Source organism: Arvicanthis niloticus, chromosome 26 (genome assembly GCF_011762505.2).
Source record: "Arvicanthis niloticus isolate mArvNil1 chromosome 26, mArvNil1.pat.X, whole genome shotgun sequence".
Lineage (NCBI taxonomy): Eukaryota > Metazoa > Chordata > Mammalia > Rodentia > Muridae > Arvicanthis > Arvicanthis niloticus.
In genome coordinates this window covers 6,943,292-6,959,247 of record NC_133434.1, presented here as the reverse complement: position 1 = coordinate 6,959,247, position 15,956 = coordinate 6,943,292, and the positions used below count along the sequence as shown (strand labels likewise).

The window sequence follows — 15,956 nt, the reverse complement described above, 5'->3', positions numbered from 1 at the left end:
TTTTCTCTGAAACTCATTTGTTCATTTCCATTTTAACCCCCTGAGTGGATATAGAACTTCTTCTACATACACATATGTGTGTGCCATATATTTGAGAGTAGGTAGCTTCTCAGGTGCTGCATCCATGAAAATGACCCTGAATCTCAAAGTATCCATCAACTGCCATTAGTTTTCAGGAAGAGGTTGAATTCAGGACCATATTCTTCCTTCAGTCTTGAAGTTTTTCAGGTTTGATTTTACTCAGCTCTTATGCATACTTTTGTTACCACTGTGAGCTCATTGAGGACATACTAAAAACATTGTTTTAATGTAGTCATCTATGACTTCTGGCTCTTACAATTTTTCCACCCCTACTTTTCTAATGATTCCAGAGAATTGGGTGATGGGTATGATTTGGAGAAGACTGAACACTCACAGTCTAATTCTATACTCATTGACTGGCTACAGATATCTAGGTTAATCTCAAGTTACTGCATAAAAGCATCTCTGCCGATGGTTGGGAAATATAGTAATCTATCAATATATTGGAAAGACATTAATAGTCAGGTTAACGCTATAGCCACAGAAAAGAAATAGTCATGTGTACTTTCTTAGAACCTATGATCCATCTAGCCTCAATGGTTGGTTCTAAAACCATGCTAGGAATTAATTGTCTGTGTAGTAAGCTTTAAACCAATCCATAAGTGGCCAGTTATTGCTAAAACTTTTTTTGCCAATATTGCACCAGTGGGTATATCCTGCCCTGTCAAGCCATTACTGGAGCTCCTTTTGCTCATACCTCCATAAAATAAACTGTTACGTTTTCCTGCGATAGCGTATGTAGACTTTTAACTCTATAAAAACAGAATAGTACCAGATTCATCTCTCAACTTGGCACCTAAGACGAGACTAACTTTAAAAATGTCACATATTGCTATATCTTTAAAATAACATGGGTTGAGAAATTGCTATGAGGGAAGGGATAGTTTCTCACCAGCCTTTGAATCATGCTGGTAGAAATGAGTGCTTTTGAGGAGTTTGTATAATACACATAAAAATATCATATCCTTCTTTTCAGTTCTCCATGTTTAAATTGATAGTCTAGAGTTTTGACTTGTAAGTGGATGAACATGAGCGATGTCCACTGTTTTCTTGTATGAACTTAGCAAAAATTTTAAAAGAAATAAAAAGTACAAAAATGTAGATATATAGACATGAAATTTTTATTTCTTAACTCCAGACAATAAGCTACTATAAAGGTACCAGCTTTCTCCACATGATGACTTGTTTTACGAAATAGGACCTAATCACCTAATCATCATTTGGAGATAACCAACAGCAGAAACAACAGTCTGCAATTCCAGGTATTCTTTTGGACGTTACTGGCAAAGAAATTCAAGAAAAGGTAATAAAATCCTGGTTTGGTGTTTTTATTTCAGTCTGCGATGTCTAAAAGGAACACTCCCAACTCTAGAGCAACTCCATTTAAACTCTTTTTATATGTGAGTATATTTTAGGAAGTTTATGTATTAGTAGATTTACACATGAGTTTCTCAAAGTTTAATGTTAATTAACTGTTCTAAAACTCACTCCTCTACTCTGCCATTCCATCTACTGTCACACCCAGCCCTTCTGGCTTCCTTATTCTTCCTTCACATCACTCATGCTCCAGTTTTACATACATTTTATTACTGCCGCTTTGGGCACTCTTCAAATAGAAAAGCATGAAAACCTGTCTCATATTTCGGTATTCTCCATACTTTCCATCACTAAATGAAATTTTATGTACTTCCTTATAGCGTCTTCTTTCATATCATATATACTTCTTAAGGTTACATCTATAATGTAAAGGGGATGTTGCCTGTTTTCTTCAGAACAACTTATAAGGCACTTAAAGCAATTAAACTTGACATATCTGTGGGGTGCTCCATAAATACCCCATGTATCCTCTTGGGTTGGTGGTTCAATCTCCAGGACACCAAAATCCAGGTGAGTTAATTCTTTGGGCCTTCCTGTGGGGTTCCTATTCCCACCAGGTGCCTCAATCCTTCTGTCCACCTCTTCCACAGGACTCTGTTAGCTCCATTCAACATTCAATGTTTGGCTGTGGATCTCTGCAGCTGTTTCTGTCTGCTGCTGGGTGGAGCCTCTCAGAGCAGTTTTCATAGGCTCTTGTCTGCAAGATAATAGAATATTACTAATAGGGTCAAGGATTTGGTTTGTTTGTTTCTAATTTCTTGAAGTATTTGGATATTACCCCTCTGTCAGATGTAGGACTGGTGAAGATATTTTCTCAATCTATAGGCTGCCATTTTGTCCTATTGACAGTGTCCTTTGTCTTACAGAGGCTTCTCAGTTTCAAGATGTCCCAGTTATCAACTGATGATGTGAGAGCCTGAGCCATTGGTGTTCTGTTCAAGAAGTCATCTCCTGTATCAATGCATTCAAGGCTATTCCCCATTTTCTCTTCTTTCAGACTTAATATATCTGGTTTGACAATTGATCCACTTGGACTTGAGGTTTTTTGCAGTGAATATATATATATATATATATATATATATATATATATATATATATTCTTCTACGTACTAACATCCAGTTAGTCCAGCACCATTTGCTGAAGATGTGTTCTTTGTTCCATTATATGGTTTTTGCCTTCTTTCTCAAATTCAATTTTTCAGAGGTGTGTGGGTTTACTTTAGGGTCTTTCATTCAGTTCCATTGATAATACTGTCAGTTTTTATACCAGTACCATGCAGTTTTTATTACTATTTCTCTGTAGTACAGCTTGAGAACATGGATGGTGATACCTCCAGAAGTTCTTTTATTTTTCAGGATTGTATTAGTCATCCTGGGTTTTTAGCTTTTCCATAAGAAGTTGTGAATTTTTCTTTCAAGGTCAGTAAAGAAGTATGTTGGAATTTTTATAAGAATTGCATTGAATCTGTAGATTGCTATTGGTCATATGGTCATTTTTACTAGCTGAATCCCACCCATCCATAAGCATGGAAGATCTCTCCATCTTCTGATATATTCATCAGCTTCTTTCTTTAGATACTTGAAATTCATGTAGTATGTGTATTTCACTTTTTTGTTAAAGTTATATCAAGATATTTTATACTATTTGTGGCTATTGTAAAGGGTGGTGCTTCTTTGTCAGCCAGTTTATTTTGTATAAAGGAGGGCTATTGATATTTTCTTTTTGTTAATTTTGTATCCAGTTACTTTGCTGAAGGTATTTATTAGCTGTAGGAGTTCTCTGGTAGCATTTTTGAGGTTGCTTATATATACTATTGTATCATCTGTGAATAGCAGTACTTTGACTTCCTTTTTTCCAATTTGAATCACCATGAATCCTTTAGTTGTCTTATTGCTCTAGCTTGTCTATAGAAATTCAAGTTCTATATTGAATAAATAGTGAGGGAGAGAGTGCACACCATTGTCCCATTTGTGATTTTAGTGGAATTGCTTTAATTTTCTCTCCATTTAATCTAATGTTGCTATTGGCTTGCTATATATTGATTTTATTGTTTTTAGGTATGCACCTTAAATCCCTGACCTCTCTAAGACATTTAACATGAAGTGGTGCTGGATTTCCTGAAAGGCTTTTTCGGCATCTAGTGAGATGATCCATGTGGTTTTCTTTCTTTCAGGTTTTTTGTTTTGTTTGTTTTGTTTTGTTTTGTTTTGTTTTGTTTTGTTTTTGGTGGATTAAGTTGATGGGTTTTGTATATTGGACCATCCCTGAACCACTGGGATGAAGCCTATGTGATCATGGTGAATGATATTTTTAATGTGTTCTTGGAGTCAGGTTACTAGTATACTAAGTATTTTGGAGGGGGAATGAACAATATACTTCACTTTATAAGACAGTACCACATAAATATGTACAACTATTGTTCACCTAAAAAAACTATAATTCTTTACAAAAAATGAAATATTTACAAAGCTTGAGGATTTATATTTTCTTTTAGTCTTTTTTGATTTTGTCATTTATTTGTTTGGGGTTTTGAATGTGTTTTTTGGCTTAGTTGTTTGTTGGTGTGTTGTTTGGTTGGTTGATTTACAAAAACAAAGTATTCATTGTTAGGGATTGATTTTAATGTTCTGATTTAATCAGGAATCTGCATCTCTAAACACTGAAGTCCATGTCCCCAGTTGGTTTTTGATTGGTAAATAAAGATGTTAGTGGCCAAATGGTTGGACAAAGGGAGACAAGACGGGACCCTTAGATTTGTGTGAACTAGGGCTAGCAAGAGAGGAGGAGAAGAGAGAAAATTGCCATGACTTAGGGGAAAAAGATGAGACATAAGAACTTCAGGAGAGAAAGCCAACTAGCCATGTGAGAATGTGGGTGGGTGGCCATTGGCCACTTCCCTGATTGGGCCTGAGGTAGCAGGGGAAGGTTTAAGACTGCCCAGCCTTTGAGGTAGCCAAGACATTTTAAAATTAACGTGTGTGTGTGTGTGTGTGTGTGTGTGTGTGTGTGTGTGTGCGTGTATGTGTTCCATTCTCAAATCCAGGTTGATCCTGGGCAGATGTGAGCATGAGACCTGCTGGGAGCCAAAGTGGTGTACCTCAAATTCATTGCTACAGATGGTACCTAATGTGGGGGGTAAGAACTCACTATTAAAAATAATTAGCAGATTCTCAAATGAAATGCACATTACACACTCACCATGAGATAAGTTTAGGAGGAGGGGAGATTTGCTTATTCAGCTAGCTGAGCCAAGTCTTAAGTCACACGTTTCCTGCACAAACCATGAGACTAGAACAAAGGAACAGAGCCACCACCAGACAGAGCCTCAGCTCAGAGACACTGGGAGCACCAGAAGCTGGCTGGTTCCCTGATCAGATGCTAGGAGGAAGACAGTGAAAAGCAGACATTAAAAGCGGCCTGCCTCCAGCCACCAGAAAAATAAAGGAGAGAGGTTTATAAATTCTATTTAATTCTTTTTAAGGATAAATGGAAATATACTGATTTTGCCCTAGCCACATGGGGATTTTCCTGTGGTTTGAAACTGATACAAAAAGCTTAAGCTGAGAAGCTGGAAACCTCTGCTGTACAAAGAGCCAGGCCAGCTGCTAAGAGGAAGACAATGAGAGACAGAAGGCAGAAGCAACCTACTTACAACAATAACAACAACAACAATAATAATAATAATCAAAAGATAGGGACAAATAATTTTGATTTGATTGTTTTTAAGGACAGAAGGGAGATTGAAGGAAAAATTTCTTTAAAGGAATTTCAAAGTCTTGCCGAGGCAAATTGTCAAAATAATTAAACATGGATCACATGGGATTAATGGGATTGCTTTGCTTTTGCATGGTATGACATAACTAAAGCTTGGAAATAGGCTCATACAGTAAGTAAACATAAATAATATATATTGAGACATTCAATATTAGTAGGTCAAAAATGGGATAGAAAGCCTAACCTAGCTCAGACAGTAGAAATTTAGGCCTTGAGAATTATATAAAGATAAAGGGGCAAAGATATTAATCTCCATAGTAGGGAGGATTTAATTATACATAGATGTATAAACTATAGAGGCTTTTGATCCTAAATTATAGGTCGAAAAGCAGAAGATGGTGAGAAAGCACTGTCTGAATGCTTAGATTACTTTAGTTGCTTTGAATGGCTTTAATTTTCAAAATGTGTGTGGTTATGAGTTTGGTGGCTATAGCAAAAGTCCTCTGGGAGAGAGGTCAAGCTATACCTTTAATGATTTTCAGCTATTGGACCAAGGACATACAATTTTCGGAAAGAGATTCTGTATTTTGGTTGACGAGAAAGGAGAAAAGTCTTTGGATCCTTTCCAGAATAATATGGATCAGATGTGATAGGGGAAGACTCCCTGAAGATCTCAAAAATTAGAGAAAATCAAACAGGACAAGGAACTTGATATACTGTATATGCACAGGAACATTGTAGCATAACCCCAGCCAGTTCTGAGGCTGAACACAGGTTTATTTTTTCCCAATTTGCTTTTACACCATTTTAATTACATGCAAGTGTTTAGGTCAGTTAGGTTGAGGAACTAGCAATACAATAAATCTAAATAGTCAAGGAGCAAGCAAGGCAATAAGCAAAGTCACTGTTTCTAAGGGTATATCAAGATGACCAAAATATCTGAGCCTACTTCCCTGTCCTAGCCCAAAGTCATATTCATGCCTGAAGCCTACTTCTTTGTTCTAGCATAAGATTTAAATTCCTTACTGAAATTACTTCCCTGTTTTACCCTAAAGTTAGATTCCTGCCTGACCTTACTTCCTTGTCATGGTCCAATGTCAGATTCCTGCCTAAAGCCCTTTTCCTTGTCCTTGGCTAAAGTCAGATTCCTGCCAAGCCTTTTATATACCCCTGAAGATAAAGTTCTTTTCTTAAGAGGAAGAATTACTTCATTCAAAAACAGAGGACCCAGAGATATCACCTTATACCAATCAGAATGACTAAGACCAAAAACTCAAGTGACAGCACATGCTGGCAAGAATGTGGAGAAAGAGGAATACTTCTCCATTGCTGGTGGATTTGCAAACTGGTATATCCAAAAACAAGCTAAGAAAAAAATAAATATAAACTTGTTGGAGCTTAATCATTACAGGTTTGCTTTATCCACCAATTATGTGTAAAAGTATGTATGTAAGGTAGTGAGAAATTGCTAACTAGAGCTTTCTCTATACAACAAATGTCTGTATATAAAATATAGCTTGCTAGCTACACCTTTGTATTTTGCACCAATGTCTGAATGTGTTTGTCTGAATGCATGTACGTACATAAGTATGTATGTATATATGTATGTATGTATGTATGTATGTATGTATATATGTATGTGTATTATGAAGTTGTTAGAACTTGCTTGTCAGAGCTTGCTTGCTGGAGTCCACTGTGCTTCATCCACTGTGTGTACTTGATTATTTTTTTCTTCTTTCTTTTCTTTTCTGTGATTACTGTCACAGTCAGTGGCAGTCCAGGTGGCTACTGTCAGTGGTAGCTCCTGCTTGATACTATCAGTTGTAGCGTAAGTTGGTTGCCACCAATACTAGTTTCCTTCTTTTTCTTTTCTTCGGTTGTCTGATGTTATCAGTAGAGGTTTAATTTTCATGCCATCACCATCAGTTTTCCCTCTTCCCTTTCTCTTTTTCATTGCCTTCCACTTTCAGGGGATGGAGGGGGGGGTTATATCCATTGACATTATAACCAATTCCAGTTGCCAATTTCTTACTCACACCTTCCTAAGTTTACCCTGTAGTGTGGAAGCTAACCTCCTATAAAAATGTAGGAATTTTTAATATATATATATATATATATATATATATATATATATATATATATATTATTTAATGTATAACACAGTAGTTTTAATATTAGCCATGCAGAATCTAGGACTAAGAGGATGAAGACACAAAACTTACAAAATGAAGACTCAAAAACAAAGCAGTTCTTCTGATCTTCCCACTTGAAATAGTTGGCTGAAGAGAAAGAGGTGAGACAGGATTAAGTGTCTCCCACTTAATATTTGTTACAGCCTGATATCTAACTATCACTGGCTAATTTACCAATGAAAAGCCATCCCTCCTGTAAGACATGGAAATACTTGTTATTTAAATTTTTGTTTCATGAATTACAGACAGTTTATGAATGAGCATTGACTGACCATCAAATTATGGAGAAAGAAAGAAAACAAAGTCCATTGTATGATTGATAACACCTTGATTTTTATTTTGCTTACTAACATTCATTCTTTTCTCTCACAAACCCCAATCCAACCTCATTTCCTAATTATTGTTCACTCTTGTATGCATATTATTCCTGTTCTCATGCTTGCATAGGGTTCATCTCTGTCTCATAATCATTCCAAATCACCAGAAGATTGTTTGTGTATCTGAAACTAAGCTTGCCTCATCCCAATGCTTAAAAGTTCAGTGAAGAACCCTATCTTCAGTCAGGTCACCTACCATCTCCTTAGAAAGAGACCTTTCTACCAACCAACCCAAGATAATAAGAGAGTTGACACTGTGTATCATTTTTTGATACAAACTCACAGACACAAAAATTATCTTTTCAGCATCTTACTAGTCTGTAGCCTTCCAAGACCACAAAGATCTTCACCTTTCTCCAGAGCTGTATTTGTTTTTATTTTTTTAATAATCTAAGTAAAATTATTTCATTTCAGTCTGAGACCACTAAAATCATAACAGACTCAACAACCCCTCTTTACCAAACTGCTATATGACTATAGAGAAAAGACCAAATTGAAAAGGGCATTTGCCCTCCCTACTTCAGCCTTTGAGAAAACAAAAGAACCTTTCAAGATGAACTAGGCTACCAATATTTGAGGGGGTTATTAACTGAAGAAATATTGACTATAAAGTTGCATAAATCAATATCTCAGTGGCACAAGTAAATAAGACTTCTAGATGTACTCTAATCAAAGATCTCATAGCTGTTCTTAAGATGTAGGTCATTGGTAGAGCATTTGTCTGACATGCAAGGGAATCTGAATATGAACTCCTTCATATAATCTGCAAATAAAAAGATATACATTTAAGAAACCTTGACATTTCCTTTCTGAGTATAAGATCACCCAGTGTTCTGTGCTTCAATCCTCATTATTTCTAAGGCTGGAATGTGATACACTGGTGGATGGCTGCACAAATGTGCTTGCTCACTTTCTAGTGCTGAGAAAAAAAAACATGATTTGGAAAATTACAAAGTAAAATTATTTTCTCTACTATAAAATGATAATGGGTTACTTATATTTCACAGTCCTTACCTCTGAAATTTTCCCATTAGTACCTTAATTTTGCATAATTATGAATAATTTTAATTCCACAATATTCTCACATAAATGATTTTTCATTTTGTTTTTGTAATTGTTTTTGTGTTGTTTTAGAATTGTACCCATTATTTTTAAACTGTGGGTTAAATCTAGGGCTCATGAATGTAAGCAAATGGTCTGACAAGTAACTACATCTCTAGTTTGCTCCCTAGTTGTAAACCACTCTTACCCTATGAATGCTTCTATAACAAATACAGTTTCTACTTAAGTAAAACTCCTATTCAAAGTTTTTCTCAGCGCAATGTGGACATCTTTATTCCTTATGCTGTAGATAAAAGGATTCATCATTGGGCCCACAATAGTATAAAACATGGAAGATACTTTATCTTCATCCGCAGATGCACTAGGAGGCTTAAAATACATGAAGGCTGCAGCTCCAAAGAAAAAAGAAACAGATATTATATGGGAGCCACAGGTACTGAAGGCTTTTGACCTACCTTCAGCAGAATGGATGCTGAGGATGTTGAAAAGGATCAAGGTGTAAGAAACAAACAGCGTGAGGCTGGGTATTATTACATTGACACCCACAACAATGAAAACCACAAGCTCGTTAATGGAGGTGCTTATGCAGGAGAGTTTCAGGAGAGGGGGTATGTCACACATGTAGTGGTTGATTATATTGCCATCACAGAAGGTCAGGCTTAGCATACAACTTGTATGGGCCATGGCACAAACAAAGCCCATTACATAAACACCCATCATCATCGAGTGGCAGACCTGATGAGACATGGTGACCTGGTAAAGCAAGGGTTTACAAATGGCAGCAAATCTGTCGTAGGCCATTACTGTCAAAATATAGCACTCATCACTAACAAAGAAAGCAAAAAAATAGAGCTGAGTCATACACTCAGAGTAAGAGATGATATTCTGCTTAAGAAAACCCACCAGCATTTTGGGAGTTATGACAGAGGAGTAGCAAAAATCAATGAAGGATAGGTTGAAGAGAAAGTAGTACATGGGGGTGTGCAGGTGAGGATTCAACACAATCAGAACAATCAAGCCCAGGTTCCCCACCATGGAGACCACATAGATTCCCAAGAAGAGGAAGAAGAGAGGCAGTTGGAGCTCTGGCTGCTGTGTCAAGCCCAGCAGGATAAATTCTTTTACCGAAGAGTCATTTCCTAAAGCCATTCTTCCTTAGGTCATATCTGTAAGAACAGTAAAAATTATAACTTGAAAATGAAATTGGAGCCTTCTTCAACCTACAACACTAAAGAAAGACTAAGAGCAGAATACACTCAAGATCACACTTTTTTGTACCTTTGCTTTCCACATTTTATGGAAGTAAAAGTACAGAAATAACCATAAATATATGAAAGGCCATGTTTATTTCTTAGGGAATAATATTTAGAAAAGCGATGACCATTATTGCCTCTGTAGCATCTCGGTTCTACTTCTACCTTAACAATTCACCTCCTACTTCAGGCTCAGTTATAATCACAACAGACAAGAGACAAGGCACATCAAAGACTCACTGGGTCTCTCAGAGTTAGTTTGGGGGAAAAATCATGCATCCAATTCAACACTTACCTTTGTACATGAGAACAGCACAAGTAATCTTACTGACTCTTCTGTAGTCTCAAAGAAGGAACAGTACAGATGGAATGGATGAGATGTACAGGTGTAGAGTCCAGAAAAATAATTCTTTCTGTTGTTGCCAGGTTTGGCTTTTTGGTGGTGAGTGAATCTAGTTTTGAACTGGGGAATCTACAGCATTCATTCCTCCAGGTTCTGAGAAGCCATAAGCTCTGGACCATGATTTCTGCTGCAGAGTTTTCCCAGAATGACTTTTCTGTTGCAGAGATTGCTCAATACTATATCTGATGTCATAAGAGCCATCTGGCAATGACCCAGGAGGGTTTTATGAGTCTTTAATCTCAGGGATGTGATTTAAAATGGAAAGGTTTATGTTTGCCTGGTATTTTCCCAAGAGATCAGTTTTGTTGCTATGGAACTTACAAATTAGTTCAATAGCAATGAAATTTGTTAACTAGGGCTATACACTTTCATTTTATTTTTTGTGAATTTTATACATGTATACAATGTGTTTTGATAAATTTCATTTCTCATATCTTCCCTTCTGATTCTTTTCTTTATCCTTTTACCACTATTCCACTGAAATTCCTTTGTTCTTTTCCAATTGTTTAAGGCACTGTGTCCATTCAAACTTTCCTTTATGTACACATATATGAGGGTTATCTACTTGGGAGTAGGTAGCTTCTCAGGGGCTACATCCTTAAAACTTACCATGGTTCTCAAAGTATCCATCCATCAACTGCCAATAGTTACTCAGCTAGAGGCAGAATTCATAGTTATATCCTCCCTCCTGTTTTCAATTTTTTCTGGGTTGATTCTACTCGAGTTTTATGTTATACTCTTATTACCACTGTGGCTTCTTTAGGAGCACTCTGAACACATTGTTTTAATGTAGTCATCTATGACCTCTGTCACTTATACCCTACTTCTCTACTGATTCCTGAGACTTGGTTGAAAGGTATGATGTGAAGTAGACTGAGTCTCTAAATCAATACACATTGAGGGCTATAGATATCTATGTCAATCTTAGTTTATTTCTAAAAAGAGCATCTTTGATAATGGTTGTGAGATAAAGTAATCTATCAGTACATTGGAAAAACATTAATAGGCTAATGCTATAACTGCAGTGGGTATAAAATAGTCATAAGTACTTTCCTAATATCTATGACCCATATAGCCCCAGTAGTTCACCTCAAGATCTGCTAGAAATTAATTTTGTCTGTGAAGCAAACCTTAAATCCAATTCATAAGTAGTTACCTATTCCTAAAACAATTTGCCAATATTGTATTAGTAGGTATATCCTACCCTGTCAGACATTACTCTAGCTTTTATGATTCATGCCTGGGTAAAATCAATTATTACATTTATCCTGTGATAGCATATCGAGACTTTTACCTCTTTAGAAGCTGGCCAATACCAGATTCATCTTTCAACTTTTTATACAAAGCAAGATAAACTTTAAGAATTGCATATATTGCTATCTCTTTAAATTACACGGAATGGTTGAGACATTGTTAAGAGGGAAGAAATAGCTTCTCACCAAACTTTTATTCATGCTGGCAGAAGTGAGTGATAATGATGAGTTTATATAATACAAATGAAAAAATCATATCCTTCTTTTCAGCTCTGCATGTTTGAAATGAGAGTTTAAAGTTTTGAACTCTATGTAGGTGTATATGACCTATGACCATTGTTCTCATGTATGAAAATACAAAAGACTGAAAAAAGAAAGGCAAGTTCAAAATTGCACATATGTAGACATTGAATATTTTTTTAAAATTATGTACATAAGGCTTTCTTTCACGGAGTTATGACTTGACTATATGGTGTTTTCTGCAATAGGATCTAATCTGAAGTTTAGGGATAATAAATAGTAGTGGCAAAAGCCTATAATTTTGGGGGTTCTATTGGAGATTAGTGTTAAACAAGTCCAAGAAAAAGAGCCAAAACTAATTCTCAGGGGCCATCAAAGTGAATTCCAGATAAGAGGGCCTAAAATATGAAAGAAAAAATAATAAGTAAGAAGAAACAATAGATTTCATCCTTGAATGTGACCCTGGCTTCTCAAAATGCTAAAAATGTCCAAACTCTTTACTCACACACTTATAACCTGAACTCAAGTCAGAGGAACATTAGGAACTGTGAGTTCTAACAAGTTCTGAAATGCCAAAATCAATGTTGTATTCCTTTGAGATGCTATCAGGAGTCATTTTTTTTCTCTTTTGTCTCACACACCAAAAAAATAAAACAACTTTAGTACTTAGAAATATTAATATATCTTTCTAAAGCATAATTAAAAATGCCTACCACTGTAAAGAACAAACTAGTATGAGTTTCAGAGGAAACTACAACAGTGACTGGAAACAGAAGAAAACGTAGGAGAAAGGACAAGTGAGAAGAAGGAGGGAAGAACTGAGAGAAAACAAAGGAAGGTACCTGACTTATGAGTAATCCTGTGAGAAGTTCTGATAAACAAAATATACAAAGAAGACATTTAAAGAGAGTATTCTGTAAGATTTCTCATTAAAAGGAAACAAGGAAACAACATCAACAAAAACCTCCAAGACATTCTCTAAAGGGCTGACAAAATTAAAGTACTGTTACAAACAGAAGTTTAAAAAGAGTGAAATTTTCTTCATGATTTTACATTTAATCTTATACAGCTGGACATGAAAGTACATGCTTGGAGTAGGGGAATGTACCAAAAAGTCTAAACAAATTCAGAAACAACTGTCAAAATATGAGAAAAATTACAGGTCATTTCTGGAAATAAGGAAGCACAGGATTAGTGATGTCTAATTTTTTTAAAATGTAAATAAAATGACAAAAAGGAAGAATAAATGGAAACCTCCCAGTTGTATACTTTTCTAAAAGAAAAAGAAAAAAAATAACAATGCTAAAATGAATCTCAATTATTCCTAACTCTCCAAACTTACTAAGGAAGCAAAAATTCCTTAGGGAAAACATGAAATTCACCCCCACAGGACCAACATTCCTTGGGGTCCCACAGTGATTAGGTCATGTTGATTCATTAACTGTGTTACATAGAAAATGTTTAGAATTTTTATTGATTAGTTTGTTTTGATTATTTTTTTGTTCATTTCTCTCCTCTAGTATCATGCAAGATGTCTCCTGCACTTTGAATGATAGCCAATAGGAGTGAAGCTTCGAGCAGTGTGCTAGTTGAATGTCTCTCTATTTAGTGAAATTAGCTGGTGTCAGAAATAAGACCTTGGTATCAGTGTGTTAAGTGGAACAAATAATAGCTGTGCCAATATCCTGTGAGGTTTGCAGTGGATCAGTTTATGGGACCATTTTAGGCAAAAATTTAACAAGAAGTAACCTGATTCTAGTTTTATTTGGTGGCTTAAAATGTCTATTGGAGGTATTGTCTCCATTATATGCTGAGTCCTTTAAAATCATTGTTTCTATGTATTAGGGAAACTACAGTAGAAGCATTACACAAACCTTTTCAAAAACCCTTTTATATTACTTGCCTATTTGCTAGCAATAAGGTCTCTTACAGGTTTTCTGACCCCTTATCTGTAAGCATCCCTTATCCTGAGGAGACTGTTATAATATGAATTTCTCATTCATTGTGAAGCATCACAAAGTCTTAGAGGAGACTATGGAGAAAATAGTTTAAGACATAGGCATAGGTAAAGAGTGACTGAGAAGATTTCAACATTTCAGGATATAATAGAAAGATGGACTTGCATGGCATTAAAAAGCTTCTCCACTAGAAAGAAGCCAAAATTAGAGTGAAAAGATAGCTAACGGATTAGAAAAAAAAATGTAGTCATTATATGTTATATGGAGGATCTAGATCTAGATATACAAAAACATTAAAAATTGAATAGCTGACACCAAATAAAACAATCAATGACAAGGCTAATGAAATGTACAAACAGTTGACAAATGACAAAGTAACTGTATCCAGTTAATATGTTTAAATGTTCAAAAATCACTAATAATCAAAGAAAAGCATACATATTCTACAGTGAAATTCCATCTCAGACCATTCACAATAGTAGACATGAAGCAAACAGGTAACATCAGTGTTGAGGAAGATGTAGCTTCAAAGGAACTTTTAAAAGCTGGTGGGAAGTAAACTCTTCCAAAACCATAAGAATCTGTATAAAGGTTTTTCAAAGTATAACAAATAGAACTGCCATATGACCCATCTCTACCACAAGTCTATATTTTCCAGAGATAATTTTTTAAACGATCATGTACGTATATTTTTTCATGAAGCATGTTTGAGACATTTCAGCATTCTATGCAGAGGCATTATGGAAAGAAAGATAAATAAATAAGGCCCCGTCCCTGATATAGGATGAGTTAGAAGAAAGAATCAAAATAGCTGTGTGGAAAGCAGTGTTTATTGAAGACCATACCCACATCTTCAACCTAGAAGTGGTTATGTGTAGCACAATGATTCTACAGTGAAGGACGTAATTGTCTCAGAGATGCTCAGCCATATGAGATATTTTTAAAATAAATAATGGAAGTTACCTGGGTGTCAAACAACCAAAGAATGGGTAGAGATGAAGAAGATAGATAGATAAAGAAGTTTGAAGTTATGTCATTTGTAGGAAACTGGATGCATTTCATTGGTGAGTTTACTAAGTAAATTGAACAAGTCTAAGTAAGAAACACGTGTATTTTCTATCCTGTACGATTCCTAGAGGTTACCAGTAAATAAAATTGTGTATTATCAAAGACAGAGTTATGCAATGCAAATTGTTATTTGTTTATACTGTAAATAATTGACTTTCCTACAAGAAAAGAGGTAGCATAAAAGAGGCTTTCTTCTTTTTTCATTGACTTATTTACTTGTTTATTCAAAATACATTTAGACCACAACCATTCACAATCCTCCCAGAACTCCCCTCATACTTCCTCTTCACTCATGCCCCTTCCCTTTCTTCACTAAGAAGAGGGAGCCATTTACCCCATCTTTGTACCAACCCACCTTAGCACATCAAGTCACTGCAAGACTGCCCACATCCTCTTCCACTGAGGCCAGATGATGCAGTAGAGTTAGGAGAACAGGTTACATGGGCAGACAACAAAGTCAGGGACATCCCCTGCTCTACTTGTTGGGAAACTTGCATGAAGACCAAGCTACACATCTGCTACAAACATGCAGGGTGGGGAGGGAGGGAAACCTCAGTCTACCCCCATGAAATCTCTTTGGGTGGTGGTTCTGTCTCTGGGACACCAAAGGGTCCTGGCGAGTTAACTCTGTTGGCCATTCTGTGGAGTTCTTATCCCCACTGGGTTCCTCACTCCTTCTTCCCACCTCTTCCAAAAGATTCCTTGAGTCTAATGTTTGACTGTGGGTCTCTGCAGCAGTTTATGTCGGCTGCTGAATGGAGCCTCTCAGAGGTTAGTTTAGCTGGGCTTCTATCTGCAAGCTCAGCAGTATATCATTAATGATGTCAGGGATTTGGATTGATGGTTTCTAAGTTCTTGACTTAATTATATGTCTTAGATATTCTATATATAATATGTATTTTGACCATTTGTTAGATGTAGGATTGGTGAATATTCTTTCCTAATCTGTAGGATGCCATTTTGTCCTATTGACAGTG

General features: G+C 36.0%; 1 protein-coding gene across 1 annotated transcript; it reads right to left on the bottom strand.

Moving 5' to 3' along the window:
- Positions 1-7,673: 7,673 nt before the first annotated feature.
- On the bottom strand, positions 7,674-10,626 carry LOC143438991 (olfactory receptor 8B8-like). The gene is made up of 2 exons (XM_076924694.1): positions 10,353-10,626; positions 7,674-9,970 (listed from the first exon to the last, which is right to left on the bottom strand). The coding sequence occupies exon 2, from the start codon at positions 9,951-9,953 to the stop codon at positions 9,027-9,029; it is 927 nt and encodes a 308-aa protein (XP_076780809.1). The 5' UTR covers positions 9,954-9,970; positions 10,353-10,626; the 3' UTR covers positions 7,674-9,026.
- Between the last annotated feature and the right edge of the window lie 5,330 nt (positions 10,627-15,956).

Coding starts and splice junctions, on each gene's coding strand:
- LOC143438991 (XM_076924694.1), bottom strand. CDS start 9,953: ATGGCTTTAGGAAATGACTCTTCGGTAAAAGAATTTATCCTGCTGGGC.